Below are 12,377 nucleotides of genomic sequence, written 5' to 3' on the forward strand. Positions count from 1 at the left end.
TATTCTCAGAGAAATGAAGGCCAGTGTTCACACAAAAACCTGCTCTTGAGTGTTCACAGCTGCTGTATTCAGTCACCCCCAAACTGGAAAGAGCCCAGATGTCCCTCAATAGGTGATTGTTCAACACAGCGGTGCGTCCACAGCATGGAACATGAGACCTAACAGGTCAGGTTTGTGCTGAATGAAAAATGCACCAAAGGGTTACATACTGTATGATTCCATTGACAAAACATGCTTGAGATGACAACATTTTAGAAATGGAGAACAAAGTCATGGGTTTGAAGAGAATTTGGGGACGCATGCCAAGGAGTTGTGGCTATAAGAAGTTGCTCTGAGCGGTCTGTGGCACTGGGAACACTGTTTCCTGACTGTAACTGCAGTGCCCTGCTCATGATACTGCACCATAGTTTTAGTGGTGTGCTATAGTGTTATAAGAAGTTATCATTGGGGACAACTGGCTTAGTGTCAGGCGATTGCCCAGTCTCAGCCTTAGCGTCATCTATGAGCAAACTAGGAGGGGCTCTAGATGCAACTGAGATGCTGCTAACCACTCCAAAGAACTCTTTTCTAGAAACTTCCAAGCCATTTAAAGTCATGATACACTGGAGCTGACAGTATTTGGAAGGACTGCTTCACCACACCTCTTGTTGCCCTTCCTTTCTGTAAATCACAGTCCAGTGAGCAGCACTTAGAAGTGGCTTTGAGACCAGGTGCCCGGCTCTCTGCCCCCAGGCTGCTGCCCCCAATCCTTGCCAGTCAGGAAATGGAGAGCAGCCCCGAAGAAATTCTTTAGCCATTCCCTCTGTCATGAGACCAGACACCTGCCTGAGACCAGAGTGGGCTGGGTTCCTCGGCAGTACTTGCATGCAACCATCAAGGTTGCCTGAACCATCAAGGTCATTTCTGTTTCTTAAATTAGATTGTAGGCTTTACTACAGCCTGACTCCTATGGACTCTGCCACTGAACCACTGAGACACCTCCAGCTCACAGGGGGCAATTGTACATTTCAGCCCTGCAGCTATGCGAAGTGATTGGCCAAGGAGCAAGCTCACAAAGGCCTGTGGAGGTGGGCTAGGGTCAGGGTCTGCGTCTCTGCAACTGTCACTCAGGCAGCAGGTGAGCAGCTAGGTTTAGAGGGCCAGTGGAGGTGGGGTGACATGGGATACAATGGTCTGGCTGTAAGTCCACTACTGCATTCTGGCCTCTCCAAAGGCCACAGTGCCGGCTGTGCTGGTGGGGGGCCTGGCTACTGAGTCACACAAAGGGGAGCTATTTTATGGGACATCTACATATGCCTGGGTATATATGAGTGTGTCTGTTGTGTGATGTTTCCTTCAGTATGTGTCTAAGTATGTTTGTGTGTATATGTAGCTGTCATGTGTTTTTGTGTGTCTGTGTATGACATGTTTGCATGTGGGTGCATAGTCTCGGTGGGATCTGTGTGGAGTCTTTGTGGGTCTGAGAGCATAATGTCTGTGGGGTCTGTATGCATAGTCTCTGTAGGAGTTCATGTGCATAGTGTCTGTGGAGTCTGGGTGCATAGTGTCTGTGGGAGTCTGGATGCATAGTCTCTTTGTGCATAGTCCCTGTGGGAGTCTGTGTGCATAGTGTCTGTGGGGTCTGGGTGCATAGTCTCTGTGGAGTCTGGGTGCATAGTCTCTTTGTGCATAGTCCCTGTGGGAGTCTGTGTGCATAGTGTCTGTGGGGTCTGGGTGCATAGTCTCTGTGGAGTCTGGGTGCATAGTGTCTGTGGGGTCTGTGTGCATAGTGTCTGTGGGGACCGTGTGCATAGTGTCTGTGGAGTCTGGGTGCATAGTCTCTTTGTGCATAGTCCCTGTGGGAGTCTGTGTGCATAGTGTCTGTGGGGTCTGGGTGCATAGTCTCTGTGGGGTCGGTGTGCATAGTCTCTGTGAGAATCTGGGTGGTGCATAGTGTCTGTGGGGTCTGGGTGCATGCATCTGCACACGTGATATCTCTGTTTTATGTGCAGTTAGTGTCTGGAATAGGGGTTCTGAGGGTGTGTGACTATGGTGTGTCCGTGTGGATGCCGGCTCACCTGTGATATCTGAACGCAGGCCTGCACACAAGCGCGGTTCTGCATGTGTTTACAGTATCTGTGAGTGTCCCCGCGCGAGGCGGCGTCCGTGTGCAGATCTGTGCACGCGCCAATGCCCCTGGGCTGGGAGAGCCAGCTCGGTTCAGGACCCCACGACGGTCCCCATGCGGCCACCGCGTGGGGCGGGGAGGAGCGCGTGGCCGGACGGCGGGCGGCGCCCCACTCCTCCCCGGGGGCCAGGCACACGTGGGCCCCGGCGCCGCCTCCCCGCGCGTCCCCACCCAGCGGGCCGCCCCCACCGCTAAGCCGGGTCGGGGATAAAGTGGCGGTGCAGACGCCGGGCCCTATCGCCGCGCAGCCGGCCGTGCGCAGTCGTTCGGCCGTAGCCCGCCGCAGACCGGGACCTGCGGCGCTCGAGGGACGTGAACGCGGCGCTGTGGCCCGGGTAACTGTCTCCAGCTTCCCGCCGCAGGGTGGGAGCCGCCGCCAGGGGTCCCCGGCGCGCGAGTTGCGTGCGCACGAGTGTGCGCGCGTGTCAGCGTGAGCGCGCACCCACGCTCCCTCGCACCAGCCCCCAAAACCGACTTGTTCCCCGTCAACTCCATCTTCCCAGCCCGGTGTGGCGACACCGGCCAGGTCCCCGTGGTGCGTGGCGAGCGGTGCACAGCCGCTCGATTTCTTTCCCCGAGGCTGGCAGGAGGCAAAGTTTTGTCAGAGCCTGCGGGTGACTTTGCCCGGAGACCCGCATCTGCCAGTGCGCGGTGCTGGGGAGGAGCCGCAGCCCAGTCCCAGCTCGGGGCCGGGGACCCTCGCCCTCCCTCCCGGAGCCCCTCCAGGCTGCGCTTAGGGAAAGTGGTGGCCGCGACTAGCGGGTGCATCGCGGGGCGGAGCGGAGCGGGCGCCGCCGCGGGCGGCTGGAGGCCGGGAGCTCGCGGCGCATTTGCCCGAGCCCGGCCCGGGGCGTGGGGGGGCGGGTGGGGGGACGGCGAGGGCGCGGACCGCGGTGTCGCCCTGCGGCCGGCCGCGATGAGGGAACTCCCCTCGTCTGCCTGGCGGTGACACTCGACGCTGTGGCGGTAGTGGAATGCGAAAGCCAGGACGGAATGGAAACAGGTTTGTCATGGCATCTTTGGAATTTCAGATGGTAGAAATCACCCAGGGACCATCACCTCGTTACTTTGCACCCCCTCCCTCCCGCCCCCAGCCCCGGAAACCTCCCCCTGGAGATTTTTAGGAGAGATGGGGTTTTGCAGCTGGGTCTTTAAACCCACATAGCTGACTATAATTTCCACTTGATTACAGCTAAAATAGTCTTTAAGATGAAGTTTCCTGAAATGATTTGAAATAAACACAGATGGGAAGGGGAGAAAAAAGCTGTAATGAGGCACTTAAAAAAAATAAAGTGAGCATTTTCTTAAGAACAAATGGAATTTTGCAGTCTTAGAGTGGTTTGCAAGAAATGTATGTAATTTTTTAAAAAATCTTTCAAATGGAGCACCCCCCACACACCTATGGGAATGTTTTTCTGACTTTGGAATATGTCCATCTTTCTTTCAAGGACCTGAAGACCCTTCCAGGATGCCAGAGGCAAGTTCTCCCAGGCGAACTCCACAGAATGTTCCCTACCAGGACCTGCCTCACCTGGTCAACGCTGATGGGCAGTACCTCTTCTGTAGATACTGGAAGCCTGCAGGTACCCCTAGGTAAGTCTTGCAGTGCCTAGTCCCAGTGGCACCTGTTCCCTCCTCTTCCTCCGTCTTCATGGAGAGACCACAGCAGTGTGAGAGGAAGTGGGCGCTGGACTTTATGATTTTCCTAAAGATTAAGAAGCGAGAGTTCTCTCCTCATTATAAAGCCAGGGTACAGATTCCACCGTCTGGCAAATTTCACATACTCATATGACTTTCTTTGTACTGGAATCGATTTCCTGTGGTACACACGTTCATTTAAAATCAAACCCAGCTATTAAAGAAAATCTGCTGAATGCTTGAGAAAGCCAGAATCCCATATGCATGTATGGATGGATGCATGCATGCATGCTTCAGCCTTTGCTCTTTTTTTCTTGCTTAATTCTGAGCTTCAGAAGATTACACTGGGTGAGTGGGTTGAAAGGGGTTGAGATGGTTCCTTATGGGTCCTTGCCAGCTCAGTCACTTTGTCCCTTTTCCATCATGGTTCTGTCTTGCCAGTCGAAGCGCTGGGGCCACACTCAGCCCAGAAGGTTGCTCTCTTGCTGCCCTGCACCTCTTGGATGAAGCGGGAAACCCCCTCTGTCTGTGTCTGTCTGTCTGTGTTGTTCAGGGAAGATATTATTTGTGGTAAGCAGTTGGCCTGATGGCAAATGAATGTTTCCTATTCCCTGTTGCCAGGATCCCTTACCTGTTCCTAAGGGTCATGGTATGGCATGGGGTGTGTTTCTCTCTGTGGCTCAGGGGTCACCCAACACAGCTATGTATTCAACCTTTATCCTCAAAAAGGTGTATATAATCCAGGTAGCTTTGTGGTAACCGCAGAGGTGTGGATTTTAAAGTCCTGGCTTAACACTGTAGCTTCTGGGCAACTATACCAAGTTGTCATTGCTCTGTCTCTAGTGTTTCTGTAATGGGCAATGGGCCAGCAAGAGCATGAAGTTCCTAAAGTGTGTTTCAGGGGAGGGGGTGCCTGTGTGCGAAGTTGTGTTGTCTGTCACGATGCTAGTTAATCATTAACTCTCATTCTGACCTAACTGGCTAGCGTTGGGCATTTCTGGTTTAATTTCTAACGAATCATCACATGGCAAGGGATTTGATAAACATACAGACCATGAAGAAGGAATGAAAATCTATTGCTAATGGCCAACCTCAGCCTTTGGGGGCTTTGTTGGTTGAGAAGGGAGTGTGTCCTAGTTCACAGTCAGTGGAACACAGAGGGCCTGCAGTCCTCTGGTGGGGGGAAGGGAGGTGGTGGAATGGGCCAGGGATGGCCCAGTTGGCTGCCCTCCCCTGGGCTGTGGGTGGTTTCACAGTCTCCCCACTGGAGTTGTGCTGCAGGTTGCACCCTGCTCCATTGCTTTTGTTCTAGTTAGAGACAACAACGCAACTTCCTGGCTTAACCCAAGCTGGCCCTTTGGAGTCCACGTCTGCCTTGTGGTGAAGGCTATGAGAATGCTACAGGAGGGAACAGTGGAACTGCTGGGCTGGCTCCATGCGGGTCTGGAAAAGTTAAGGAGTCACAGCAACAGAATCACTAGCATTTGTGGCTCAGACACTTCCCATACTGTTAGCCCTGTGCTATGGAAGAGGGTGGAAAGGTTGGAGGTCATGCTATGATTGCTCAGCTAGCCCTGGTGTCTTAGAGCCCACTGTTCATCTGCTTGCGTCCACCTCCTAGAGAAGGTGTAAGACAGCAAAAGTCTCTTTGGAGCTGGAGACTTCCTCTATTGGGGTTGATCCTTGAAACAGTTCACAACCAGCCCTAATCAGTGGGACAGCAGGGTCCTGGAAGGCACCTCTGGCGACAAACACAACCCCATGGTGAGGCCCTGGGTGTCCTAGAGAAGGGGTCATAGCAGTCAGAGTGGTAAAAAGGCAAGAGGGGCTCAGGACAGGAGACCATGCCAGCAGGCAGGAGGCATATGCAACTCTTGACCCCCCTACAACAGCTGATGGGCAGGCTGGCCTCTTCCATGGTACAGGAGACCCTACAGTGCCATTGCCTGCCTAGCACCACCCTGCTTGCTTCAGGAATCTTGTTGACTGGTAGACTTACTCTGCAGGCATAGGAGCAACAAGCCACAGGTATATGCAGGCCACAAGCTGGCAAACCGGCCCAACCTGCTTCTGGAAGCAGGTTATATTTTTATAAACAGTAAACTCAGACCAAACGCTGCACAAGAAGAAAGCCTTTCTTGGGATAGTCATTACAGTGTGTGCGTCCGAATACAGCGTTGCTGGTTAATATGATAAGCTGGAGCATCATTATGAACCACAGAGTTCATTCCTTCACTTATTCAGGTCAAGGCACTCCTGCTCACCCTGGCATATTTATGGACATGAAAAATACTATGTTACTTACGGTGGATCTCATTTTAGTGGAGGGACATGTAGGTGCTGGGTCTGGACTAGACCCTGGCTATGCATGGTCTCATTTAATGTTTACATTGGTCAGTGAGCCAGTGGCGTTGTTCCTGCAGCTGCTTCCTCATGAGGAAGCAAAGAGGTCCAAGGTCTCCGGGCATCTTACCATGGGTGCCCCTGCTGGGTTATTCCAGTTGCTCTTCTGGGCACACTGCAAGCCTGGCAGACTTTGACTTTCAGATACTATTTTCCCTACTAATTCGCATATTTTGGAAGGCATAAAGATCACTTTGTAGGATTAAAAAAAAAAAAAGTAATTCTCTCAAATCATTTACTCCTAGACATCCATTCTGGGGACTGGGGAGACAAAAAAGAACTCTTGCTTTGGCTGCCTTATCCAGGCTCTGAGCCCTGGAAACTTAAACTACCATTTCTTTGGTCAGCTCCCACTGATAGGATGTCACAGGGTCTCAGAAACCGGCTCAGGCAGGGTATCCATTGTTGCTCTGTGTCTTGGAGTCAATTTAATACTATTGTTTCTTTCACTGTGGCCTTCAGTCCATGAAGCGTGACATTGTTGAGGCTGGGGGTAGTGTTCTGAACACAATACTACTTTGATGGTTTAGACACCCCCAAATGCTCATCTGTTTAGGGCGAAGAGGCTAGAAAGCACTCTCTAATTACATGATCCCCCAGCTCTGACCCCACCCATTAGCTTGGGGCACTGTGCAGTCTCTCCATCCGTGTAGAGGTAGATGCTAAGACATGGTTTGAATCTGGCCCAGTCTCTGTGCTTCTTGCACTTGGGCTCTGGGTCCTTCATGCTTTGCTCTCTATGACCACAGTGATCCTAGCAACTGATGCACTGAAGGTGCTGTCTCCCTGTGTGATTGCCCTAGCTCTCACAGGTGTCCTGAGGCCAGCCTCCTGCCATGGTTGGAAGCCAAGCCTCAGGCTTCAACAAGCGCTTATCGGTTCTGTCTCCATCAGTGTATCCAGATGACCAGACTACAGAGACCTTCCAGAACCTAACTGAAAGAAGCTTTCGAGGGGATGGACTGACAAGGGTGACAGCCTGTCTTTTTCAAATCCTACCCACACTCCCAGCTCCACCAGTATTGCTGGATCTGGAGTCAGCAAGCTCAAACTGTTTCTTTGCTGGTTGTGGGTGGGAACCGTATTGTCGCCGACCTGCCCTTTCCTGGTTTGGGTTAGTCCTTCCTTACACACACTTGCACTCTGACTGGAATGCTGCCCTGCCATCTAGACACACTTCCTCCCACCTATGCAAATTTATCTGAGGAAAAAGCCACTTGTTAAGTAAGCTGGGACATATTCAAATGTCACATACCATCCTCCTTCCTGTCACTCCATGACACCTTCCTCACACCAGGTGTCAGCCTCTTGGATGTGGTGTGGGTGGTACCTGAGGATAAGTGCCCCTTCCTACTGTCTGGAGCCAGACCTGGGAGATGGAGAATTTGTACCATCTGGCTGGCCATGATTCCTATGTCCTCTTGCTTCTGGAAGTTTTATTCTCAAAGATCAGGCTGTAGCACCTTTCTTGCCTCGCAATTGAAGGTGTCTGTTCTCGGTTAGGAGTATCTGTCTGCAGTGCCTGCCTTGAAAGTCTACAGGAACAGACAGGTGTCTCCACTCCCTGCAGCCCTCCTTAATTATGCTGCCCAGGGCTGTGTGCCATGAACCACCCAGCTCCTTACACAGTTAACACCTCCCTGGAATCTTTTCATGTGGCCATTCTGTACCTCATCCTGGTGGTCTTCATGGGGTAAAGGACAGCCAGTTTCCTGCAGCTCCCTGACACTTGATCTTGTGATGAGCAGGACCAACCCCCACTTCCCCAGGTCCACAGCAGGCATGCTCCTCTGTGCACCCAGTCTTGCTCTTCTGGCCCACCTGTCAGATTCCTACTAACAGGCCATTCAGCGTGGTCATCTCCATGTGCCAAGCATATGGGTAGGTGGGAAGAAGGAGGCCAAGGCCACAACCACTCTGCCTGATGGGTGTGGTAGAAAAGAAGCTAAAAGTTGAACTTATTCACTGAGTTACTCTGAGTTAATTGCTGAGGAGCTAAAACTTAACTTTATCAGCAAACGGCAAAGTCGCAAAGAAGGAACTGTCCCAAAAGGGCTCAAAAGGATGATAAGAGGGGAAGACAGTTTAAACTAAAACAAAGTAAAATGGAGTTCACTATTAGCATGGCTTGACTACAGAAATGATTGATATGCAAATTGCCACATCTTGTTTGTTCATTTACCCCACCCCTTGGCTATGAAAACTATAAAATGAAAATAAAATTTTTTATTTATTTAATTGAGAGAGAGAAAGAGGCAAAGAGAGGCATACACAGAGAGAGAGAGAAAGAGAAAGAATGGGCACTCCATGGCTTTCAGCCACTGCAAACAAACTCCAGATGCATGCATCACCTTGTGCATCTGGCTTACATGGGTCCTGGTTAATCGAACTGAAGTCCTTTGGCTTTGCAGGCAAATGCCTTAACTGCTAAGCCATCTCTCCAGCCCTAAAATGGAAATAAAATCTCAGCTTGAGGCCAAAGCTTCTTTGGAGGGCTACCTCAAGCTTCTTGGCCCCTGGGTAATAAACTCCTCTACTTTTACTCATTCTGGCATTGGAGTGATCTTTCCAGAGAATTTCTACAACATGGGGACATTTGGAGAACCACAACATGGCAAAGGACAGAGACTGCTCCTGCAAAACCACATGCCCTGAGTAGACACAGCCCCATGGACTGGTGAGCAGAGCTGAGTCTTAACCCTTGCCCTATCACCTTGGTGGTGTCCACTTGCCAGAAGGGTATGCAGGACAGAGGAGCCAAGCAGAACGTGAGAGCAGCAAGGCGGGGCTGGAGTTACGGCTCTAAGTCTCGAAAGCTGTAATGCAGGAAGAGGGCCAGTCATGGTGGAGACACAGATGGGGAAGACCAAAGCTGGCTGTGATGGCCAAGAACATGAAGGGAGTAAAGTTGCAGCCAGCATCTCCTGAGGCCCAGGGAACATGGGTGCCTCTTGGACACCTTTGACTTAGTCCCTTATCAGGAGGTAGTAGGCTGCTCTCGGACAGCTAGTACACACAAGATCTCCAAACACCGTGAGATAGTCATGGGAACAGCCCTGGAATAAATCACTAGTAAAAATGGAGGAGAGCCAGTGTGGGTTTTCACAGTCCAGCCTGGCCAGCAAACTTTATATTTCCAACGTTATCATGAATGCTCTTCAAGAAGAACAAGATCACCATTCACACTGTCTCCCCACCACAGCCAGTGAAAAGTTACATGGCTTTGATTTATAGCTGCTCTTTCATTAACTTTACTGAGAAACTGGACCCTACTCTGCTCATTCCAGCACCAGTGTCGTTTTCAATCTGATTACCACCTTTTAGTAGCACCTTTCCATTCTTTTGCTTATTTTAAGAATTTCCACAAGTTTCTCTTTCTGGTCAAAAGCTGCTGTTTCTCCACTGGTGCTTTTGCCTCTGTCATGGCTCAGCAAACAGTATTGTTTTTAAATAGGGCATTTCTTCTGAACTATTTTTTAGACTCTTCGAATACAAAGATCTTTGATGGCAAGAGGGAAGGCCGCTGCTTCTCTGGGGTTGGTTTTTCCAACGGCTTCATTAAGGGATCATTTCTCCCCATAGCTACAAGAGTGCTCTGCAGATACAAATCTGGCTTTGTGTGGCAGTGGAGTCTGAGAAGGAAAATGGCAAAATAAGCCTCTTGGTGAATGGTGGCCTTGTCCACCATCGCCTTTATCGGCACCTTTAGGTTCAGCTCTTAATCCCAGATCCACTTTGTTGGAGCCTGAAAACCAGGCTCTTGATGTCTCTGTGTAAACAGAAGAAATGGTCTTCGGTGGTGAAGTTTTTACAGCTGAGATTACAGAATGACCCTTGCTCCATATTCTAAGGTCATCCAAGGTCCCTTTCATTTCTCATTGCCTTGTTCCTACGGGGGTGGGGCGTGGCTGGCATGTGTAGTCTCTTGTAGTGGCCATGGTGAAACCGGGGTGACACTGTTCGCTCTGTGTTTGAAGATGAAATGAGAAGATATGTGATCTGGGCTGGCGTGTGTAGTCTCTTGGCATGCTTCCTTTCATGGTGAGTGCTGGCCATGTGGCTCTATTCTTGGTTGCTAACAAATCCTCATGAGTTCAGTGATGAGGACTTGGTAAAATGCTTCTCCTTTACCCAAATGCCATCAGCATTCAGGACGAAAGAGGAAGGAGGGAAGAAGGGAGAAAGCATATAAGGAGGAAGGGGGTGGGGAGGGAAGAGACAAGAGATGAAGAGACCATAGGCTTTAATGGCTTTCCTTAGCCTGGGCAACTTCCAAAAAGCTCCTGGATAGTTATAGGACTTAGAGACTAAGGAGAGAAAAAGTAGGAGGGAAATGGTGAAAGTGCTTTATTGGCCATGTTGCCCCTGGTCAATGTCTCCTTGACAGCAGGTCAGTTTCCCAGGTAGCTAGCTCACTGGTTCTAATCCAGAGAAAATTTGATAGTTAGGAAGCCTTTAGACATTTGAGAAGTTTCCCTGCTTATCCTGTTAAGTTGGCCTTGTAAACATGTTTCAGGGAAACCTCATCTCTCTGGGAAGCAGAAATGAAGGGGAGTTGACAAGAGCTGAGTTACCCAGAACCAGAGTGTGTTCTGACCCTGGCCCTCACCATGAGGCATCAGATCATGGAGAAGATATTGGTTCAGTCTCCGCCTCAATCTTAACATTTTTAAAATAAAGACTGACATACTTTCCTTGGGGCAATTTATCAGGCTCTTATAGAAATTTGGGGTGTTCTTGGCACTCAGTGGATGGGTGACCTCATGGCTGCCTCAACTGCCACCTGATTGGCTGGAGTTGGGCTGGGCTCATTTCTTGTCCCTTTTTATCCCTTATTTCCTTACACTCCGTGGCATTGGTCACAAAGACTTGAGTGACTACAGCAATGGCTTTTATAAACCAACCTGTGCTGCCTGTAGGGGCCAGGGCCTTGCTTCCCCAGTCTTTGGGCTGTTCACTGTTTCCAAGCATTTGAGATGCAGTCCACTTCTGTAAGTTTCTATAGATGTTGAGGCTTCTGCTGGCTTTGCATAATAAAGTCATAAGGAGGAGGTGGTTAAAGAGAAGGGAAGCCAAAGAAAGGGACTGAAAAAGAGAGATGGGGTAAACAGGGCAGGAGAGGAGAAAATGTCAAAAAAAAAAAAAAAGAAGAAGAAGAAGAAGAAGGAGGAGGAGGAAGAGGAAGACGAGGAGGAAAAGGAGGAAGAAGAGGAAGAACTACATTGCAGAGTTGAGAAAATGGAAGAATCATTGGACTTTCCTTCTAAGTATTTTAGCAAAGACAGAAAGAAGACAGTGTTAAGGCCAAGGTCAATTTTTGTTTGCTTATTTAAGGGGTGAGGCTATATACATGCTTAAGTGATGGAAAGTAAAAGACTGAACAAGTGTGAGAGTGAGACGATTAGGTGGAACAGATTGCTGGAGTTATTCTACACCAGTGGTAAAATTGACCAGAAAGGTCATCTTCTCTTCTGAGACAACAGAAATGGAAATGGCCAGCTTGTGAAGGAACTCTGCCCTTTGGAGATAGTGTGTGCAGTTGGATTTTCTTACTTTTTGGCCACTAACATAATTTCTGATTTCCCAATTATTTTAAGTAACAGCAAACATTTTATATCTTTCCTTAGTTTCTTTTTTTTCAAATATCTTTTCTTTTTTTATTAAATATGGACATATTTAGTATGTAAACAACACATGTAGGTACCAACCTTTCCTTCCTCCCTGCCCCTTTTCTGAAGAGGCCTTCCTGGCTGGGGATACAGGTCAACCCCATGGGGATTTTGGGTCATGCATTATGTGGATATGATTCCGACTTGTTTTCAAGTTCCAGATATGGTTTCCTTTCCATTGAGTGGATCTGTTAGCTAATCCAAGAGCAGTTGGTTACCCACCATGGCTGTGTGCCACTATTGCACTTGTGTGAACATCACATCAGGTAGTTTGCTTCTGAGTCACTTAGACTTTGAGTTGCTTGGACAGATGTTGGCCAATTTCTCCTGGTAGCTCATGTTGTGCCTTCTAGCACTAGATGAGATAATTTCCTGGGGACTGGCTCTCTTCCATATTCCAGCCAGGTCTCTCCATGGTTCTATGCCTACAGCTTATAGTGTCTTCAGAGGTAGGGTCTTAACATTAACCTGTGGTGGGTGATCAAGTGCTCTGACAGAAG

General features: G+C 49.6%; 1 protein-coding gene across 4 annotated transcripts in view; it reads left to right on the plus strand.

Annotated features, from left to right (window-relative positions):
- Positions 1 to 966: 966 nt before the first annotated feature.
- Mgll (monoglyceride lipase) overlaps positions 967 to 12,377 on the plus strand; it is a 123,728-nt gene continuing 112,317 nt past the window's right edge. The window contains exons 1-2 of one of the 4 annotated variants that reach the window (XM_045152751.1): positions 967 to 1,117; positions 3,616 to 3,760. In XM_045152751.1, coding sequence (XP_045008686.1) covers positions 3,636 to 3,760 — 125 coding nt within the window. In that variant the 5' untranslated portion in view covers positions 967 to 1,117; positions 3,616 to 3,635. Of the gene's footprint in view, positions 1,118 to 2,400; positions 2,503 to 3,047; positions 3,171 to 3,374; positions 3,519 to 3,615; positions 3,761 to 12,377 lie in introns of those variants that run through there. The other 3 variants (XM_045152753.1, XM_004665120.3, XM_045152752.1) reach the window with 3 other exon arrangements.

This window comes from Jaculus jaculus, chromosome 6 (genome assembly GCF_020740685.1).
Source record: "Jaculus jaculus isolate mJacJac1 chromosome 6, mJacJac1.mat.Y.cur, whole genome shotgun sequence".
In the NCBI taxonomy this organism is placed as follows: Eukaryota; Metazoa; Chordata; class Mammalia; order Rodentia; family Dipodidae; genus Jaculus; species Jaculus jaculus.